Source organism: Oncorhynchus keta, chromosome 17 (genome assembly GCF_023373465.1).
Source record: "Oncorhynchus keta strain PuntledgeMale-10-30-2019 chromosome 17, Oket_V2, whole genome shotgun sequence".
Classification (NCBI taxonomy): domain Eukaryota; kingdom Metazoa; phylum Chordata; class Actinopteri; order Salmoniformes; family Salmonidae; genus Oncorhynchus; species Oncorhynchus keta.
The window spans coordinates 14666870-14689637 of record NC_068437.1 but is presented as its reverse complement, the minus strand read 5'-3'; the positions used below and the strand labels follow the sequence as shown (position 1 = coordinate 14689637).

Sequence of the window (22768 nt, the reverse complement as noted above, 5' to 3'; positions counted from 1 at the left end):
CACTCACTCTCTCTTCCTTCCAACCACTCTCACTCTCTCTCTCTTACCTCAGAATAGCGGAAAGAAGAAGTGAGCTCCCTGGTGGCCGAGACTGGCTGTAAGGTTCTGCAGAATTACAACCCTGATTATGTCCTTCTGTTATAGTGACACTTGATCCAAGGAAGGTCCCTATTGGACAAGGAAGCGTCGGAGGCGAGGCCCCAATGGGGATGTCTTGACGTCTTACACCCGGCACTTAATAAGGAAATGGATAAATTGTGGGGTAGGGAGGGAGGCTCAAGTTTGGAGAGGGACAGCCAACGCCCCTGTTGCTATATTTGCCATCACATTAGGCAAGCAAAATTAACCCAAGAGGAATGTCAGTCGAGGCAATCAGATGGTAGACTTGTTCCTTTCCCACAGGAGTGGGAGATCAGATTGATACTGTAAACATAATGTATGTCAATGGCCCGGTCAAATGAGGACAGGATCTGTGGACAGTCTGTACTTTTTCAACACTTTACATTATTTGCTGAATCAACTTCCAGGGTCTTCAGCAGCTTTAAAATAGTATTTGGACTGACCATTGGGTCTAATTCACGCAAATACAAGACACAGCCATAGTAATCTACCCATTATAGCTTATTTATGAAGTATTCTATAATGGGAAGATTACTGTGGCTGTGTATTTGTGTGCATTAGATTCTCACCAGGGCCCGTATCCACAAAGTGTCTCAGAGTAGGAGTGTCTCAGAGTAGGAGAGATGATCTAGGATCCGGTCCCCACCTGTCCATATAATCTTATTTATTATGATATGAAACTGATCCTAGATCAGCACTCATACCCTGAGAGGTTTTGTGGATACGGGCCCAGGGCTCTAAGAACTAACTGTCATACTGAGAATGTTTCTCATTTTTCTAGCTTCATTAAGACCCTTACAGATATGCGATATCATGAATTTCCCTCTTTAACTGTGTTATGGGTGCCTGATTGGACTGATTTATTAGGCGGACCATGCTGTGCCCTGGCTGGAGCTGTGATTGGTTAACATTTCGGTCGAATTGGCAGAGAAAAGCTTCTTGAGCTGAGCTGGCACACGCTTTTCTGCAGGGGGCGCCACTCTGAAAGAGTATTTTTCAGAGAGGAGGATCTGGTCTCCGCAGCGAGGGGTGGTGATATCTAAGGTGCTATGGCCACCCCCTGACTGGCTGACGGTCGCAGTTAGCGCGCTGTCACGACGGAGCACATTCTGAGCTTAGGGCTCAGATTTTATTTTTGGACTGCCATGGAGACTGGCCCTTCCATTTGTAGGAAGGGGGTATAGTTGCGCTCAACATGAGCCTTCCGCTCTGACACTCCGGGCTGGGACAAGCAGGCAGCAGCCGGCAGACCCCCAAGCAGCAGTCACACAGGTAAATACACTACAATTTCTTTTCGACAGCTCGTAGTAATGTGTTTATGCTATTGGCTGGGTGGTAGAGCACTGAGACAGGTGTTAGAGCTGTTGAAGCCAGCCCCCAGGAGGCTGTACTGTATACTGTAGCCCCATTATGGCTAAAACTATTTGACATGTCTTCAAAGGGATTTTCGATGCAATGTTAAAGCTTTGTATTTCGGGTGTTGCATTCCAGGAGTCATAACTGGAACGAGATAGTATCATGGTTAAAACAATAATGGTTTATGTTCTGATACTCCTACGCAATACTCCTACACTACTTGCATATGTTAACCTATGAACATATAACACACAGGGTGGTAGAATGTTTATTGTTGAAGTACATGCTGGTACAGTGTTTTAAGTTGAATCTGTAAATGTTTTTGCTTTTTCAAATGTAAGGGGACTCCCCTGTCCGGGCGTGTTTGTCAACTGTAGTAAGCATTACCTGGTAAGCTCAATGCTGTTATATATTTTTTAATAGCTTTACTGATCATGTGCTCATAAACTAAATGCATGTGCATGTTTTTAGGGGTAGGGGATGGGAGATTTTTCTTCCCACCTAAGGTGGACAACCAAAAGCCATTGTATGATGCATGGCTATTATTACCCTTTCCTCTTTTGAACTTGCATCTTGGAGGTGCTCCAAAAGCCTAACCTACCAGAGCCTTAAAAGGATGACCTCATCTCATGTATCAGGAGGCAGGTCCAGTCTCTGTTACTGTAGCAGAGTGGCCCCTTTAAAACATGATCAGAAGTGGCCTACATTTGAGTTTGACTACTAGCAGAGGCCTCAAACAGCCATATTCAACTGGTGGGCCGCGGTCCGGATCCGGAACATGGACCGCGTGTACTGACTTGAACTCAGTTGGGCTTTCAACTTAATGCTGCTGAAAGTTGTAGTAGTGGAATGCACATGGTGCAATTTCGAAATTTGGTAGTGTATAATCAGTTTTCCTCTTGTCATGTCATTAACTGACAGACCATAGAGAGCTATTTCTAACATGTCAAAAATATAGAGTTGATCAATTACTAGCCCATGTTAGCTAGGTAGGTAAGTTAGGCTAACCAGCTAGGCTAACCAGCTATCTAAATCTTGTAGTTATCATGGCCATATTATGTGCCCAGGGGCCTCGACATGTCAAGACGTGTAGAATTGCAGGAAATGTGCTTATAAACTGCACACTTTTCTCTCTGCCCCATGGCAAAATAGGTAGAATTGTAGCAAATTAGCTTTAAAACTAGTTAGGGATAGGCGGGACGCAAATGTCTCAACTGGCCAATTGCCAGGGAAAGTGCAGAACGCCAAATTCAAATGAAATACTATCAAATTCAAAATTTCATTAAATCACACATGTAAGATACTCAATTAAAGCTACACTTGTTGTGAATCCAGCCAACATGTCAGACTTTAAAAATGCTTTTCGGTGAAAGCATAAGAAGCTATTATCTGATAGCCTGCACCATCTGCACCAGCAGTAAACCAAGGAGTTAGCATATTTCAACCCTGCAGGCGCTACACAAAACGCTGAAATAAAATATAAAACATGCATTACCTTTGACGAGCTTCTTTTGTTGGCACTCCAAAAGGTCCTTTTGTTCGATTAATTCCGTCCATATATATCCAAAATGTCCATTTCTAAAGCGCGTTTGATACAGAAAAAAAACTGCTTACAAAAAATGCAACATCACTACAAAATATTTCAAAAGTTGCCTATAAACTTTGCCAAAATATTTCAAACTACTTTTGTAATACAACTTTAGGTATTTTTAAACGTTAATAATCGATCAAATTGTAGACGGGGCAATCTGTGTTCAATACAGGAATGAAAACAAACCGGCGCCACTTTTCACATCTTGCGCAACTCACAAAAGTGTACCCAGTTCCTAGTTGGTCTACTTCTTCATTGCACAAAGGAATAACCTCAACCAAATTCCAAAGACTGGTGACATCCAGTGGAAGCGGTAAGAACTGAAAACAGGTTCCTAAGAAATATCCCTTGGCAATAACAGCCAGGGAACAGAGAGAAGCAAAAAAAAAATTCTGAACAGTTAGTCCTCGGGGTTTTGCCTGCTACATAAGTTCTGTTATACTCACATACATGATTCAAACAGTTTTAGAAACTCCAGAGTGTTTTCGATCTAAATCTATGATATGCATATCTTATATTATTGGCATGAGTAGCAGGAAGTTGAAATTGGGCATGCTATTTATCCAAAAGTGAAAATTCTGACCCCTCGCCTCAAGAATGGCAAACATTTAGTCTATGATCAACGAGAGGGGTGTAAACAGTTTTAACAGTTTGGGGTCACATGGGTTGCGAGCAGTTTTTTTTTCTCAATACACCAATAATAGACAATATCCATCCGGACCTTTGCCACCTAGGACATTTGTGTGACCGTACCTTCTCAAATAGTAGTTTAGTGTCCCTGGCCTAAATCATACAAACCTACATAAAAAAAAAAGATTTAAGTAAAAAGGTATTTGATGTGCCATTATACATGCAATTTCCATTAATAAACAAGACAGAAGGTTGTGAGAGATAAATATGATATCCTGACTTGTAGGCTTATGACATTCCTTTTCAATCTAAATACAGCTATCAAGGTCTGAACTTTAAAAGGTTTACAGCCATCAAGGTTTAAAAAAGATACGGGTCAAGATCTTCCAATTATATCATTTGTTTACTGTGCACAAAAAAACTCTGACCTACTCAAATGGCCATGACCACAAGTGACATCACGGGGGTCAAATGCTCAACATTCACTTTCACTCTCAATCAATACTTGGACCTGTAGGTTGCAGGCCAAGTATGGCTGCCAGTCAGACCTCACACTGTCACAGTATCTAACTGCCCAGACCTCATAGTGTCACAGTAATACATAACATAAAAACATGTAATATACCAGCAACATAGTTTTTGGTATATTTGATCTTTATTGGTAATTTGTACAGTAAACCCACAGGCACAAGTGTCAGTGTCTTCACACATTACTTTGCCTTGTTGTTATGTACAGTACAGTAATTAGACCAATATATGCTCTTAGGTTCTATCTGATATGCATAAGCAGCCCCTCAGGTATTTTCTCGGCCATTGATTTACTGTCCCCGTCGAGTGAAAGTGATGCACCCTGCCTGTACAGGACATGACTGAGCATCTATAGAAGGGAGCAGGTGATCAGCTGCCCTCCTCTCTACTCTCTGCCTAAAATTAGGCCAAGGAACCTTCCAGTATCAGCTGTGAGGCCTTAATTGCAGGGAGTGTTAAACTTGACTACCCTCCTTCGCTTTCCACTCACTACGCCTCTTTATCCTCTGCAAATGGCAGTTGTCTCGCTGCGTAAAATGTACTGAACAAAATGCTACGAACCAAATGCATACATCATCATATAAAATGCTTTATTTCATGTCAGAAACAAATAGGTTTAAGGTAAAGAAAGTTTTAACACAAAAAAAGCAGAAATCACAATATTGTCACATTAGTAGCATAAGTAAGGATGTGAAAACCCCCAGTGTGCATCACTGGAAACAGAATCATGGTTAAATGGCAGGATGAAATGTTAGTATGTGTGAAATAAAGTGGAAATAATATGACAGACAATCAATGTTCTCTTACCAGGTTATTCAGTTACCAAAAAACAATTTGGCATTTCAATGCAGAATTTTATGCATAAAAAAAAAGAGATGAATTGCTTAAAGGCCAGTGTAGCCTAGTGTTTAACACCTTATTCATGCTGATGTCTGGATAATCTCTGTGCTCAAATAAATGCCAGAAGAAAAACACATTTTTTAAACATAATATTACAAATAACGGGCTCAGTGACTAAACTTCCCAAACCTGGAAATATGACAAAGAGTTACCATTTCATATTCTAAGCTTGGGTTTTATGTTCCTTTCTGCATAATTTCCAACATACATGTACTGTAAATGCATTCACCTAATACTTTTCAATGGCATAAACAAAGAAGAAAAACAACCATTGAGTAAAAAACAAACATTCATACTGTATATACATAAACATATGTGGCATATACTTTTGACAAGTAACCAAATATACACCGAGTGTACAAAACATTAAGGACCCCTTCCTAACATTAATCCCTCCCCACACACACAATTCTGCCCTCAGAACTTTCTCAAGTTGTCGGGGCATGGACTCTACAAGGTGTCAAAAGCATTTCACAGGGATACTGGCCCATGTTGACTCCAATGCTGCCCACAGTTGTGTCAAGTTGGCTGGATGTCCTTTGTGTGGTGGACCATTCTTGATACACACCAGAAACTGTTGAGCGTGAAAAACACAGGAACGTTGCAGTTCTTGACACAAACCGGTGCGTGAATGGCACACACACAATACATGTCTAAATTGTCTTGAGGCTTAAAAATCCTTCTTTAATGTTTCTCCTCCCCTTAATCTACACCTATGGAAGTGACTTAGACAAGTGACATCAATAAGGGGTCATAGCATTCACCTGGATTCACCTGGTCAGTCTATGTCACGGAAACAGCAGATGTTTTGTACATGTCTGGAGATTAAATGGAATTGGGGAGTTCTCATTGCTTTGTACAAACTGAATATACAGACACACAGAACAAAGCAACAGCTAACCATTTTTAAAAGTTCTCTAAAGTTACCTACTAAAGGTGGTAGGAAAGGTATAAAGGTATGCTACTTCAGGATATTATCACAGGGTTGCCTGACAAGCAAACGGTGTTGTTGAAGTTCACACCATCTTGAGAAGAAAGTCTTTGCCACCAACACATGTTTTTCAATATTCACCATGGGGTAGGTCTGAAAAAGAAATAAAAAAGTATTCAGATGTTTGTTTACCAATGGTGTGTTGATTATGTTTTTGATGGTCAATGAATAAGTCAGCCACTGATCTATACTCTTAGAAAAAAAGGGTTCCAAAAGGGTTATTTGCAGAGGGACCAGGGTTTGGAAGGCAAGGTTCGACATAGAATCCTTCTGAATTTGAATAAGCTTTTTATTGTATTTTTCTTTCTTTCTGTAGTGACTTGAGCGTTAGTGTTTACCTCAGTGTTTAAACCTGAACCCTGTAGAGTTAAAAAAAAAAAAAAAAACTGTAAAATGCCTTCGGAAAGTATTCAGACCCCTTGACTTTTTCCACATTTTGTTACGTTACAGCCTTATTCTAAAATGGATTACATTATTTCCCCCCCTCATCAATCAACACACAATAAACCATAATCACAAAGCAAAAACAGGGTTTTAGAAATGTTTGCTAATTCAATAAAATAAAATAGACAGAAATTCCTTATTTACATAAGTATTCAGACCCTTTGCTATGAGACTCGAAATTGAGCTCAGGTGCATCCTGTTTCCATTTATCACCCTTGAGATGTTTCTGCAACGTTATTGGAGTCCACCTGTGTTAAATTCAATTGAATGGACATGATTTGCAAAGGTACACACCTGTCTATATAAGGTCCCACAGTTGATAGTGCATGTCAGAGAAAAAAACAAGCCATGAGGTTGAAGGAAATGTCCGTAGAGCTCAGAGACAGGGTTGTGTCGAGGCACAGATCTGGGGGAGGGTAAAGGTCCCCAAGAACACAGTGGCCTCCATCATTCTTAATTGGAAGAAGTTTGGAACCACCCAGACTCTTCCTGAGGCCTCCCGAGTGGCACAGTTGTCTAAGGCACTACATCGCATTGCTAGAGGCGTCACTGCAGATCCGGGTTTGATCCCGCAGCCGGCCGATATGCAGCATTTACGGTGAATGCAGTCTCCTCTAAAGCGGGAACATTGCCTTTAAATTTCAATATGCTGAACTTCCGCAACGTAGATTGAATAGAGCCCTAATTCTGTAAAGAGGTCAATTAACACTCAGTGGTGTAAAATAACCCCATGTGTTGGTGTGTTGGAGTGAGATTGTGTTATTTTTACTATGTGCTGAGTAAAACACTCAAAACCATGCCAATTATTATCATATTTTCCAGCATGCTCTACAGCAGGTCGATTTTTAGAATTGTTTGCCTAACTATCTGTGTTATTGCATGTACAATTATTGACTGATCTTATGCCACATAAAGATTAATAACATAGGTTTTTCTAAACTAATCCAATCTGTTAGTAGCAAGAATTATTGCACTCGTTACTGAGATGGTTGTTCCAGTTTAGATGGTTTAGGTAGTCTCATATATACATTTTCCCTACCCTGGCAGTCATTCTGAAAGCAGGATGCAAGTGAGTAAAAACAACTCTGGTCAATGTCCACACCGATGGAAATCTAATTAGCATAATAAAAAAATCCCCATAAAAATCTGTCAGTTTAAAGCTAGAGATATCGCAATCCACCGCATCCGACTGACAGAGCTAGAGTGGTGTTTTGTCAGACCATGAGACCCAATTTTTTTTTTCTCAAAATCATCTGTAGTTTCCAAACGGTTTGGCCTACAAACTATACTGAACAAAAATATAAACGCAACATGCAATAATTTCAACAATTTTACCGAGTTACATTTCAGTTCAGGAAATCAGTCAATTGAAATAATTTCATTAGGCCATAATCTATGGATTTCATGACTGTGCAGTGGCGCAACCATGGGTGGGCCTAGGAGGGCATAGGGTCACCCACTTGGGAGCTAGGCCCACCCACAGGGTAGCCAGGCCCAGCCAATCAGAATGAGTTTTTCCCCACGAAAGGGATTTATTACAGACAGAAATGTTCTTGTTTCATCAGTTGTCTGGTCTCAGACAATCCTGCAAGGGAAGAAGCCGGATGTGGAAGTCCTGGGCTGGCTTGGTTAAACGTGGTCTGCGTGAGGCCGGTTGGATGGACAGCCAAATTCTCTAAAACAACGGAGGCGGCTTATGGTAGAGAAATTAACATTAAAATCTCTGCCAACAGTTCTGGTGGACATTCCTGCAGTCAGCATGCCAATTGCACTCTTCCTTAAGGCTTGAGAGATCTGTGGCATTGTGTTGTGTGACAAAACTGCACATTTTACAGTGGCCTTTTATTGTCCCCAGTAGAAGGTGCACCTGTGTAATGATCATGCTGTTTAATCAGTTATTTGATATGCCACACCTGTCAGATGGATGGATTATCTTGGCAAAGGAGAAATTCTCACTAACAGGAATGTAAACTCATTTGTGCCAAAAAATTTGACAAATCATTTTTGGGATCTTTTATTTGAGCTCATGAAACATGGGACCAACACTTTACATATTGCGTTTATATTTTTGTTCGGTATATTATGACCACTCTATGGAACATGATGGTGTTCTCCGTTTTGTTCTATGACTCCGTTTTGCCCACAAGCGTCTTGGGACTTGTCTGAAGTTGGTACAGTTGATCTGCCAACTTCTGTCTGTAGCATCTGAACAGTATGGGCTACACACTACTATGTGTAAAGGTGAGACTCTCACGGACATGTACATGTTGGGTGTTTAGTGCCAAAAACAGGGGGTTAAAAACATGTTAAAAAAATATATGACAAATGTTTCCTGATCTTTCTTACAGTGCCATACGAAAGTATTCACCCCCCTTCGCATTTCTCCTATTTTGTTGCCTTAAAACCTGAAATTAAAATATAATTTTGTTTTTTTATCATTTGATTTGCACAACATGCCTACCATTTTGAAGATGCAAAATGAAAAATAAATTGTGAAACAAACAAGAAATAAGACAAAAAGTCAATACTTTGTAGTGCCACATTTTGTAGAAATTACAGCTGCAAGTCTCTTGGGATATGTCTCTATAAGCTTGGCACATCTAGCCACTGGGATTTCTGCCCATTCTTCAAGGCAAAACTGCTCCAACTCCTTCAAGTTGGATGGGTTCCTGCTGGTGTACAGCAATCTATAAGTCATACCAAAGATTCTCAATTGGATTGAGGTCTGGGCTTTGACGAGGCCATTCCAAAACATTTAAATGTTTCCCCTTAAACCACTCGAGTGTTGCTTTAGCAGTATGTTTAGGATCATTGTCCTGCTGGAAGGTGAACCACCATCCCAGTCTCAAATCTCTGGTAGACTGAAACAGGTTTCCCTCAATAATTTCCCCGTATCTAGCGCCATCCATCAATCCTTCAAATCTGAGCAATTTCACATTCCCTGCTGATGACAAGAATCCCCACAGCATGGTGCTGCCACCGCCATGCTTCACTGTGGGGATGCTTTTCTTGGGGTGATGAGAGGTGTTGGGTTTGTGCCAGACATAGCGTTTTTCTTGATTGCCAAAAAGCTCAATTTTAGTCTCATCTGAACAGCGTACCCTCTTCCATATGTTTGGGGAGTCTCCCACATGCCTTTTGGCGAACACCAAACGTTTTTGCTTATTTTTTTCTTTAAGCAATGGATTTTTTTCTGGCCACACTTCCGTCAAGCCCAGCTCTGTGGAGTGTACGGCATAAAGTGGTCCTATGGAAAGGTACTCCAATTTCCGCTGTGGAGCTTTGCAGCTCCTTCAGGGTTATCTGTGGTCTCTTTGTTGCCTCTCTGATTAATGCCCTCCTTGCCTGGTCCGTGAGTTTTGGTGGGCGGCTCTCTCTTGGCAGGTTTGTTGTGGTGCCATATTTTTTCAATTTTTTAATAATGGATTTAATGATGCTCCGAGGGATGTTCAAAGTTTCTGATATTTTTTTATAACCCAACCATGATCTGTATTTCTCCACAACTTTGTTCCTGACCTGTTTGGAGGGCTTCTTGGTCTCCTTGGCCCCTTGCTTAGTGGTGTTGCAGACTCTGGGGCCATTCAGAACAGGTGTATATATACTGAGATCATCTGACAGATCATGACACTTAGATTGCACACAGGTGGACTTTATTTAATTAACCAGATCTTATTTAGGGGCTTCATAGCAAAGGGGGTGAATACACATGCACACACAACTTTTCAATTTTTTTGAAACAAGTAATATTTTTCATTTCACTTCACCAATTTGGACTATTGGACTATTTAGGACTATTTTGTGTATGTCCATTACATGAAATCCAAATAAAAATACATTTAAATTACAGGTTGTAATGCAACAAAATAGGAAAAACGCCAAGGGGGTGAATACTTTTGCAAGGCACTGTATATTGCTCAGATATAGTACAAACACTTCAGAACAAACTTCCTTTAGATTTTTTTGGGGGGGGACTATCTGTTGTTCCATGTAGTGAATCTGTTATTCAATGCGTTTGTATGGACTAATGGCAGTAAGGCCTATCTGTTGTTCCATGTAGTGAATCTGTTAATCAATGCGTTTGTATGGACTAATGGCAGTAAGGCCTATCTGTTGTTCCATGTAGTGAATCTGTTATTCAATGCGTTTGTATGGACTAATGGCAGTAAGGCCTATCTGTTGTTCCATGTAGTGAATCTGTTATTCAATGCGTTTGTATGGACTAATGGCAGTAAGGCCTATCTGTTGTTCCATGTAGTGAATCTGTTATTCAATGCGTTTGTATGGACTAATGGCAGTAAGGCCTATCTGTTGTTCCATGTAGTGAATCTGTTATTCAATGCGTTTGTATGGACTAATGGCAGTAAGGCCTATCTGTTGTTCCATGTAGTGAATCTGTTAATCAATGCGTTTGTATGGACTAATGGCAGTAAGGCCTATCTGTTGTTCCATGTAGTGAATCTGTTAATCAATGCGTTTGTATGGACTAATAGCAGTAAGGCCTATCTGTTGTTCCATGTAGTGAATCTGTTATTCAATGCGTTTGTATGGACTAATAGCAGTAAGGCCTATCTGTTGTTCCATGTAGTGAATCTGTTATTCAATGCGTTTGTATGGACTAATGGCAGTAAGGCCTATCTGTTGTTCCATGTAGTGAATCTGTTAATCAATCGTTTGTATGGACTAATAGCAGTAAGGCCTATCTGTTGTTCCATGTAGTGAATCTGTTATTCAATGCGTTTGTATGGACTAATGGCAGTAAGGCCTATCTGTTGTTCCATGTAGTGAATCTGTTAATCAATGCGTTTGTATGGACTAATGGCAGTAAGGCCTATCTGTTGTTCCATGTAGTGAATCTGTTAATCAATGCGTTTGTATGGACTAATAGCAGTAAGGCCTATCTGTTGTTCCATGTAGTGAATCTGTTATTCAATGCGTTTGTATGGACTAATGGCAGTAAGGCCTATCTGTTGTTCCATGTAGTGAATCTGTTATTCAATGCGTTTGTATGGACTAATGGCAGTAAGGCCTATCTGTTGTTCCATGTAGTGAATCTGTTAATCAATGCGTTTGTATGGACTAATGGCAGTAAGGCCTATCTGTTGTTCCATGTAGTGAATCTGTTATTCAATGCGTTTGTATGGACTAATGGCAGTAAGGCCTATCTGTTGTTCCATGTAGTGAATCTGTTAATCAATGCGTTTGTATGGACTAATGGCAGTAAGGCCTATCTGTTGTTCCATGTAGTGAATCTGTTAATCAATGCGTTTGTATGGACTAATGGCAGTAAGGCCTATCTGTTGTTCCATGTAGTGAATCTGTTAATCAATGCGTTTGTATGGACTAATAGCAGTAAGGCCCAACATTTTTTTCATTAAAAATATTTGTTTTATAACACCACCACTGTGGCCCTCAAAGAAAGGCATTATGGTATGTGTTATGTATTGTAAATACTAATATGGCTGGTGGAACCATTCAGAGGGTTCTAGGAAGAAGATAAGGGTTCTTGGTAGAACACTTCATAGACTGTTTTAGGAAGGATCTTAAGATAATAAAAGGGTTCTTCATAGAACCATTTATAAAAGGTTCTAGGAAGAACCCATCACAGAGGGTTCTAGGTAGAAACCTACGCAAAATGAAGAACCCTATATGGTTCTATTTAGCACCTTTTTTTCTAAGTGTGTATACCATGGGCCGAGATGGGGGTAGAGAGCAGCTCTAAGGGGCTGTTGAATTTGGGGGTAGAGAGCAGCTCTAAGGGGCTGTTGAATTTGGGGGTGGAGAGCAGCTCTAAGGATACATTGAATTTGGGGGTGGAGAGCAACTCTCAGGATACGTTGAATTTGGGGGTGGAGAGCACCTCTAAGGAGATGTTGGATTTGGGGGTGAAGAGCAGCTCTAAGGAGATGTTGGATTTGGGGGTGGAGAGCATCTCTAAGGAGGGTTGAATTTATTGTAAACTGCCCCTTTTCTTCTAACACAATACCGTATCATTGATAACCAAAGAAATATTCCTCACACTGTCTTATATTCTTTTCAGGGGGTTAAACTGCTCATGGCTGCCAGTTATAGCAATGTCACTGAACCAGGCCTGCTGTCCCAGCAGTACCCTCCAGCTCTACTGCCCAAGCCTGGCAAGGAAAATGTTAGACTCCAGAAACTACTCAAGAAAACAGAGAAAAAAATCAAGAAAAAAGCTTCCCCTGAAACGGCAAAGACACCGGTCCCTTTCCGCTCAAACCTCTCCCCTGTGAATGAAGCAAGCCCTGACTTGGAACACAGTGATCACTCAACCCCTCCTAAAACCCCAGAGGCACCCTTCTACACACAGCACCCCAGATTCGCTGTCAGGCCAGCCTATCGGCATGTGCCATCCCCTTACCCGCAACAACAAGGAGCCACTTTTGGAGGTACAACAAGGTTCTCCCCAAAGCCATATGCTGCTCCAGGACCCACCTTCCCCCAGCATGTGGCCCCACTCTACACATTTACTCCAACAACCCCATCACCCATTCCAGGGCCAGTCTCACATGCAGTGGCACCCACAACGCCTGTGCCAACTTCCTCTGTGCCTGAAGTGACAATCACAACTGCTGCTCAAATTGCACCTCCAGTCCCTGCTCCAGTTGCTCTTGTCACAGTCACTTCTGCTGCCACACAACCTACTCTGCGACTAGCCCCAGTAGTAATACACCGCAAAAGTCCAAGTCCACGGTTTAAAGCTACCGAAGCTACACTAAAAGCACCCAAACCGATGTTTGATGTGCGTCAAATTCGGGTATATACTGCATCTAAGTCCCCCCTGCATGATTACACTGGAAAGACATTTACTGCAGACACATTACCTCGGAGTAGAACACCCACACCAGACATCAGAAGGGTAATAACACCAACAGCTGAAATCAGAAGGAGTGCAACACCGGCATCTGAAGTGAAAAGCAATTTAACTTTGACATCAGAAATCAAAAGAGTTGCAACGTCTAAAATGAATCAAGGTACAACGCCGACATCGGAAATCAAAAGAATTTTAACACCGACACCTGAAGTCAAAAGGAGTGCAACACCTACATCTGGGGTAAAAAGAGGTTTAACGTCCAGACCTGAAATCCAAAGGAGTGCAACACCTACATCTGAAGTGAAAAGAGCTAAAACACCAACTCAAGACTTTTTAACACCAAGAACTAATTTAGGTCGACCTAAGACACCCTCATATCGTGTGTCCCGTGCCAAAACACCTGTTTTTGAAATATCAAGACCCAACCCACTTTTATTTGCTGTCTCACCCATTACTATAGATGCACATAGATCTAAAACACCAACACCTGGTTCTAATTCTGCCAATCCATCTTTGTCTGGTTCTCAAAATCTGCCAATGTCTGAGCCTTCAACATCACCATCAACTAGTCAGGGTGCAAGACCTCCAAATGGGGAAGTGACACCAAAACAGACTCCTACACCTAAATCACCTCCTGAAAACACTTTAAAACCAGAGGCTCATCGACAAAAAGCTCTAATAGGTGAGTCTACCAGGCCAAAGACCTCTACAGCTTCATTAGACTATCAAAGACCAAAGACCCCAACAAATGTCACACCAACTCCTACAGAACCCTCATATCAAAGACCCAAGACTCTAACCAAAGAAACACTAAAGCCTACAGCACCCTCATATGGGTACCAAAGACCCAATACTCCAACAATTATCACACTAAAGCCTACTGCACCCTCCTATCAAAGACCCAAGACTCCAACAAAAAAAACACTAGAGCCTACAGAACCCTCATATGGGTACCAAAGACCCAAGACTCCAACCAAAGACACATCAAAATCTACAGCACCCTCAGATGGGTATCAAAGGCCCAAGACTCCAACCAATGAGACACCAAAGCCTACTGCACCATCATATGGATATCAAATTCCCAAGACACCCTCGAATGAAGAGCCTAAACCAATGACTCCAACAATCGGGTATCAAAGGTCAACAACACCTGTAGTTGGGTATCAAAGACCACAACCACCAGCAGGTTATCAAAGACCAAAGACTCCCACAGCTGGGGTATCATCCATTGGATTTCAAAGGCCCAATACACCAACATATGTGGCCCCTAAATCAACCCATACATATTATGGGTTGACTCCTGCTGCATATGTTGCCCATGGTGGAATCCAATGTGTCTCACCTTCATTCGGCATATCCAGGTCTAAGACACATGCTCTAGAGGAATCTAAAACCACAACGCAAGGGTTGGAAGCATCTAACATACCTACCCAAGAGTTACTTGTAAAAACACATCCTTTGCCCATGGTGTCCAACCAGGAAGCATCCTCCAAGGAAAAAATCCCTTTAAATGAGGCCATAATATCCATGACTCCAGCAGATAAGCTTCTGCCTCCAATCATTGTTGTTACACAAGCTGAAGATGTCTCAGAACCAAGCGTATCCACAGCTGTAACCAGCAAAATGGCAACTCCTGTTTCAGAAACACCAAAGGTTAAAACTGTGGCCAACACAAGACCATGGGCTAAATCTCCAACACCCGAGGCTAAGAAACCAGAGGTTAAAACCCCAACTTATGGAGTCATCCCAAAACCCAAGACACCCACCACAGAAACCCAACACCCTGTGCCTTCTGCTGAAAACAAAGATGCCAGCAAGACAATACCTCCTGTCTCAAAAACAGAATCTCCTGTGGCTAAAGCCAGGGTACAACAAGAAGAGTTAAAGGAATCACCAGAGCATAAAATGCCCACCAAAGGAATCTCTGAGTCTAAACCAGCAGGGACAAAGCCGACTACTTCTTCTCCACTTGGAAAGACCTCAGCTCCTGGGAAGCCTTTGGTGGCTGTTCAGTCTCCGGCTAAGCCAAAGGATAACCAAGAAGCCCAACCTGAAAAGGTGGTGGCAGCTCCAACCACACCATCAACAGAGAAGGAAGAGGGAAAAGACTCTTTCCCAGCTGCTGCACCCCTTCTTAAAGTGATCCAAAAGCCAAAGGGCATGATGAAGTCTAAACTCAGTGGTTGGTCACGGCTCAAGAAGCATATGGTGGTGGAAGAAGAACCACCTACGTCCCCAGAATCAAATCCTATGAAAGGCACCGCAAAGGGAACTGAGCAGGAGGGAGGTGAAGCGAAAACGGATGAAACGGTGTCATTTAAAGACATGGTGGCAGCCGTAACAGCTGACGATCCTCCCAAGGCAGCAAAGAAGTGGGATTCTCTTCTCTTTGATATGTTCTCCTCTAAAGAGAAGATTATGCAGGTGATTGAAGCTAGCAAAAGTGAGGAGGAGAAAAAAGAGCAGCCAAAGGATGCACCAAAAGAAATTCCATCCTTTGCCCATCGTCTGCCTGTCCTCCTTTTCAGCCCAAAGTTTGATGCCAAAAGGCTAAGAGAGGCTGCATCAAGGCCACTTACAAAAATTTCGACAGTGTTTGAGATGGGTCTCATAGGGCGTAAAAATAAAGATGAGGAACCAAAAGACTTTAACAGAACAGCTAGAGGGTTCACCTGTCCTTAAACCATGTCTCTTTGGACTGGTAAAAATGAAACAGAAGAACATTTTGAAAAATTCTGTTAAATGTTTTGTGTACAGGTGTAGACATAGTAGTCATAATGTACAGGTCCTGTGTAATAGTCTCTCTGCTTGACACAGGGTACAATATTTAAGACGGTCTCTCAGAGAATGTGGTCTGAACTTCACATCTGACTTCGTTACGGATGTGTCTGAATGTCTCCTCTGACAGTATGAAAATATTACCTTGAAAATCAGAGGAGAAGGAAAAATATATTTTTGTCTTAAAGGAATTCAGACATCTCGTGAGATTAAAATGTACAAAGATTAAGTAAATCTCAGAGCTTCTTTTTTGTCCACTGTTAAACCATGATAGGAGAATGAATGACTTTTGCAGACCTCCACACACATATTTTTTTCAAAAGTGGTCCTGAGACTGTAGTGTAATGCATTTAGGCACACTACCTACTGAAAGCTAGACTGAACAGTATATTGATGTAGGATTTGGTTATCGGAAGAAATCTGACTCCAGGGGATTCAGAGTAACGTAACCAAATAAGGATGAAAAAGGGAAGAGAGGATGAAGGTAGAAGGAGTGTATATTTCTTCAAATGGTGCTATTTCCGTACGTTTTTCAAATACACTTTAGATATTCAGGCGCTTCTTAGAAGTTAGAATGTTTGATTACACTACATATGCCAATGCCAGCTTTGCCATCTTCCTTTTTAGGAGTACAGGTCATTGAGAGTGTTATTTGAGATCTTGGGTTGCTAACTCCTGGAGGATGAGGAAGCTATATGAAGGAAGTGTTTAACCTTTGGCATGGATGGATGAGGGGTCAGGGGGAGGCCTTGTGGGATATTGAGGCAAGTGATGATAAATGCGAAGAAAAATGTATACAGTAAGTACTTAGAGCAGATTCCTAATTTGAGATCCACGAATTTCCCAATTGACATCAATGCAGGATTAACGTGAAAGTTAAATTTAGCATGTTTCACAGAGTTTCCAAATATGCAGCTTTCAAACGAGGTACCCAGAATAGTCAAGAGCGATTCGTCAGCTTGTTATTGATGCTTTACGTTTGTGTTTCATGCATGGACTATATAAAAAGATTAAGAACATTATCTCCTATTGACAGAGTGATGTTCAAGCGTTTTGCAATCTGATGTTTAACTGTATAAGTGTACAGTAAATGTTATTTTCTATATATTTTTGATAAAAGAGAGAAGAAAAAAAACTTGAATAGGAAAAAGCTGATTTTGGTTTATGTTTGACATAGAAAGTTCATCTTGATCTACAGAATGAAATAGAGAAAATGTATTCTGTAGTGAAGATAATGGTCAGAGCAAGGTCAAGGGCAAAGCTATTGCCTTTTTGGTGTTTGATCAAATAAATATTATTAAATTGTAGCTGGTATTTTGTCTATAATTGTTGGTTTTTATCTGCAGGACCAGCAGAATAAAAAGGTGTTTTTTGCCTAAGAAAATATGAGTTATTATTGGACTACTCATGGTAATTACAGTAATGTTTTAAAGTGTATGATTATTGTATAAACCCAGATATCGCACCTGCTTTTCCATTGGTGTACTCATCCATATATTCATCATCATCAACAGGAATCTTCGCATACTTGCCATGAGCAGTCATCACAAATTTGTACCTTTTACCAGATGGATTGCCCTGAAAAGCATAGGGACTGATTTAGAACAGAAATCATTTGCCACAGTAAATACACTGAGTTTGTCACAGAATATTCAAATACTGTATGTGTATGTCTGCGAGCGAGTGAGCGTACTCACCTTTGCCCCTAATCTCCCAGGGGATGTTTCTCCAATGATCTCCCACATGTTCTTTTTCTCCATCACGTCACCAGCTTTTACATCCTGGGGAATGAACAGCACCAAACAGAAACTCAGCTGTATATCAAATGATTTTGTCAGCCATGCAAGACAAGCAATCCTCTTGGCTTTGGTTCTGAACCGCAACAACAGAATTACACCCCAGAAGGGGGCAGCCTTGGATGAAGCTCACTGCACAAACGCTCCTCTGATTCTCCGCATGCCTGCCTGTACACAGCTGTACTGCAAACACTTACGTGTGGAAGAGTTCAGAAGGAAACTGAGAGGACAGGGAATGAAAGCGAAAAGAGCAGTAACCTTGAGAAGGGAGGACATGAAGAGAGTTGAAATGAGAAGACGGAGGAAGGAAAGTAAAGGAAGTAGATACACAAATGTTTCACTAATGCTGTATTTTGATGAAAAGGATTCAGTCTCTGTAAAGGGGATGCGACACCCCGTGTGTCATCGTACAACAGTGTCCAACCTTAAGCCACCAATGTAAAGGGGATGCCAGTGCTAGAGAATAGTGACAGGGAAGCCGTTTGTGGTAGTGTATATTCCACAGGTAATCTCTTGTGAGCAGAATACAAAAACATAAATGGTACCATAGATCTCTTTATAGATCTCTTTATACTATGGGCACTGATAGCTAAGCATTAGTTCCGGTAGTTGGGTATTTCGTCACAGGTTATTTAGACGAATCATGATTTCGCAGGTGTTGGCATCTTGATTTTCATTAAGGGAGAGGACATTTGGCCCATAAACTTGTCCGTAACTTGCAGAGAGAGAGGTTGGAGCTCCTTGTTCTGGTTCCATTCCTTGTTCTAGCATCTCTTCATCGCCTCTCTTAACACTTATGGAACCAGAACTTAATCAAGAAGCTGACCAACTAGCTATGCAAGACTTTAGTTCTGGGTTAACCAAGATTACTCAGGTGGAGACTGGTGAAATGCAGAGCCATATACAGTACATGTATACCCATATATACTGTACATAGATAAACTTACAGCTGGTCTCGGGGGCGAGTTCCTGCTTGTGCCATCTGGGTTCCCCTTCACCCACTGGGTGATCAGGTCTGCCACACCCACCTTCAGACCCTCAGCATTCTGCTGACACACACACAGACATACGTCAACTCAGGCATTAAACAAGACACTTCCATTCATTATGTATTCGATAGTGTCTTGTGACAGTTACATATAAATGTAGCTGTCCAGCACACACAATAGATTTGGTTTTGGGTGGGCAGGCTAACAGCTACCGCTACATACTATTGAATACCTCTGAGGTATAGGAGAGAGGGGCTGGGGGAAACCACACATTTGTGGTAGAGAGTAAAAATAAACTACAGCCTTCAGCGCCTCTGATCCCTACCGCCGTGGCTCACAGGGTGTTTGTTATTCCACTCGCCCCGGGTCAAGTTGCCATGCCTTTTCCGGATACCTCAAAGAACCTTGGCCTGCACACGACGAATGAGGTGCAGTAATTAAACACATCAGGGAGAGTCAGGGGCTATGGCCTGGGGTGGGAGGACTATAAACAGAGGTGTGAGATCACACCCATACAATAGCATGGAGAGAAGCATTAGGACTGATATATTTAGACATCTGCACAGTGTGAAAATGTATTTTGAAAGCGCTAGCTAGGTATGTCTGCGTCTCTAGTCTGCAGTATAACTCAAGGCAGCTACTGTATGTAAAAGAGCATGTTTTGTATCCATAAGCACTGCTGCTAAATTGTTACCACCACTCCACTTTATATCTATACAGTACCAGTCAAAAGTTTGGACACACCTACTTATTCAAGGGTTTTTCTTTATTTTTACGATTGTCTACAGTGTAGAATAATAGTGAAGATATCACAAGTATGAAATAACACATATGGAATCATGTGGTAACCAAAAAAAGTGTTAAACAAATCAAAATATATTTTATATTTGAGATTCTTCAAAGTTTGCCTTGATGACAGCTTTGCACACTCTTGGCATTCTCTCAACCAGCTTAGTTATGAAATCACCTGGAATTCATTTCAATTACCATGTGTGCCTTGTTAAAAGTTAATTTGGGGAATTTCTTTCCTTCTTAATGTATTTGAGCTGATCAGCTGTGTTGTGACAAGGTAGGTGTGGTATACAGAAGAGAGCCCTATTTGGTAAAATACCAAGTCTATATTATGGCAAGAACTGCTCAAATAAGCAAAGAGAAACGACAGTCTATCATTACTTTAAAACATGAAGGTCAGTCAATCCGCAACATTTCAAGAACTTTGAAAGTTTCTTCAAGTGCAGTCAGAAAACCATCAAGCACTATGATGAAACTGGCTCTCATGAGGACCGCCACAGGAAAGGAAGACACAGAGCTACCTCTGCTGTAGAGGATAAGTTCATTAGAGTTACCAGCCACAGAAATTGCAGCCCAAATAAATGCTTCACAGAGTTCATGTCAGAGACACATCTCAACATCAACTGTTCAGAGTAGACTGCGTGAATTAGTCCTTCATGGTATAATTGCTGCAAAAAACACTACTAAAGGACACCAATAATAAGAAGAGATTTGCTTGGGCCAAGAAACACGAGCAATGGACATTAGAGAGGTGGAAATCCTGTCCTTTGGTCTGATGAGTCTTGAGATTTTTGAGATTAGATTTTTTGGTTTCAACCACGGTGCCTTTGTGAGATGAAGAGTAGGTGAACGGATGATCTCCGCATGTGTGTTTCCCAACATGAAGCATGGAGGAGGAGGTGTGATGTGTGGGGGTGCTTTGCTGGTGACACTGTCAGTGATTTATTTAGAAATCAAGGCACACTTAACCAGCATGTATACCATAGCATTCTGCAGTGATACGTCATCCCATCTGGTTTGCGCTTAGTGGAACTATAATTTATTTTTCAAAAGGACAATGACCCAACACTCCTCCAGGCTGTGTCAAGGCTATTTGAGAAGAAGGAGAGGGATGGAGTGCTGCATCAGATGACATTGCCTTCACAATCGGATAAGTTGGACCGCAGAGTGAAAAAAAAGCAGCCAACAAGTTCTCAGCATATGTGGGAACTCCTTCAAGACTGTTGGAAAAACATTCCAGGTGAAGCTGGTTGAGAGAATGCCAAGAGTGTGCAAAGCTGTCATCAAGGCAAAGGGTGGCTACTTTGAAGAATCTCAAATATAACAAAAAGTTTGATTTGTTTAACACTTATTTGGTTACTACATAATTCCATATGTGTTATTTCATAGTTTTGATGTCTTTAATATTATTCTACAATGTAGAAATAGTAAAAATAAAGAAAAACCTTGAATGAGTAGGTTTGTCCAAACGTTTGACTGGTACTAAGTATTCAGACCCCTTGACACCTTGACTTTTTCCACATTGCATTATAAAATGGATGACCTACGCGGAAGATTAAACTACCAACGGGACATTCAAAACTGTAATATCTTATCCTTTACGGATTCGTGGCTGAACAACGACACTATCAACATACAGCTGGCTGGTTAAAAGCTGTACTGGCAGGAGAGAACAGCGGTGTCTGGTAAGAAAGGGGCGGCGGACTTTGTTTTTTTGTAAATAACAGTTGGTGCATGATATCTAAGGAAGTCTCGAGCTATTGCTCACCTGAGGAAGAGTATCTCATGATAAGATGTAGACCACACTATCCACCTAGAGTTTTCATCTGTATTTTTCATAGCTGTTTATATACCACCACATACTGAGGCTGGCACTATAAGACAGCATTGAATGAGCTATATTCCACCATAAGCAAACAAGAAAAAGGTCACCCAGAGGCGGAGCTCCTAATAGCCGGGGACTTTAATGCAGGGAAACTTAAATCCGTTTTTACCAAATTTCTATCAGCATGTTAAATGTGCAACCAGAGGGAATACACCACCTTTGTTCCACACACAGAGAATGCACCACCTTTGTTCCACACACAGAGAATTATACAAAGATCTCCCTCGCCATCAATTTGGCAAATCTGACCATAATTCGATCCTCCTGATTCCGGCTTACAAGCTAAAATTAAGCAGGAAGCAACAGTGACTAGATCAATAAAAAAAAGTGGTCAGATGAAGCAGATGCTAAGCTACAGGACTGTTTTGCTGGCACAGATTGGAATATGTTCTGAGATTCCTCCAATGACATTGAGGAGTACACCTCATCGGTCATTGGATTCATGAATAAGTGCATCGATGATATCGTCCCCACAGTGATCATACGTACATATCCCAACCAAAAGCCATGGATTACAGGCAAAATCCACACTGAGCAAAAGGCTAGAGCTACCGTTTTCAAGGAGCGGGACCCGGAAGCTTGTAAAAAATCCCGCTATGCCCTCAGACGAATCATCTAACAGGCAAAGTGTCAATACAGGACTAAGATCGAATCGTACTACACCGGCACTGAAGCGCGTCGGATGTGGCAGGGCTTGCAAACCATTATAGACTACAAAGGGAAGCACTGCAGAGAGCTGCCCAGTGACACAAGCCTACCAGACGAGCTAAACTACTTCTATGCTCGCTTCGAGGCAAATAACACTGAAACATGCATGAGAGCACCAGCTTTTCCGGAAGACTGTGTGATCACGCTCTCCGCAGCCGATGTGAGTAAGACCTTTAAACAGGTCAACATTCACAAGGCCGCGGGGTCAGATGGATTACCAATATGTATACTGCGAGCATGCGCTGACCAACTGGCAAGTGTCTTCACTGACATTTTCAACCTCTCCCTGTCCGAGTCTGTAATACCAACATGTTTTAAGCAGAACACTAAGGTAACCTGCCTAAATGACTACCGACCCGTAGCACTCACATATGTAGCCATGAAGTGCTTAGAAAGGCTGGTCATGGCTTCACATCAACACCATTATC

The 22768-nt window shown here is 41.5% G+C and overlaps 2 protein-coding genes across 7 annotated transcripts in view; one reads left to right on the top strand and one right to left on the bottom strand.

The window, feature by feature from the left end:
- Positions 1-1135: 1135 nt before the first annotated feature.
- LOC118396486 (mucin-2-like) lies at positions 1136-16399 on the top strand. 3 transcript variants are annotated; one of them, XM_052465511.1, is made up of 5 exons: positions 1136-1392; positions 1818-1866; positions 8708-8801; positions 12598-13597; positions 13658-16399. In XM_052465511.1, exons 3-5 carry the CDS (start codon positions 8775-8777, stop codon positions 16072-16074), a joined length of 3444 nt encoding a protein of 1147 aa, XP_052321471.1. In that variant the 5' UTR covers positions 1136-1392; positions 1818-1866; positions 8708-8774; the 3' UTR covers positions 16075-16399. The 3 variants fall into 3 exon arrangements, with proteins under 3 accessions (XP_052321471.1, XP_052321472.1, XP_052321474.1); XM_052465512.1 differs by lacking the exon at positions 8708-8801 and having other exon boundaries at positions 1137-1392; XM_052465514.1 differs by lacking the exons at positions 1818-1866; positions 8708-8801 and having other exon boundaries at positions 1137-1392.
- The window catches only part of LOC118396484 (non-muscle caldesmon-like), a 60613-nt gene continuing 42639 nt past the window's right edge, over positions 4795-22768 (bottom strand). For all 4 annotated transcript variants that reach the window (XM_035790726.2, XM_035790727.2, XM_035790725.2 and 1 more), the window contains 4 exons: positions 18914-19012; positions 17868-17951; positions 17637-17748; positions 4795-6209 (listed from right to left, as the gene is read on the bottom strand). In XM_035790726.2, the coding sequence (XP_035646619.1) occupies positions 6187-6209; positions 17637-17748; positions 17868-17951; positions 18914-19012 (318 nt within the window). In that variant the 3' untranslated portion in view covers positions 4795-6186. The remainder of the gene's footprint in view (positions 6210-17636; positions 17749-17867; positions 17952-18913; positions 19013-22768) is intronic.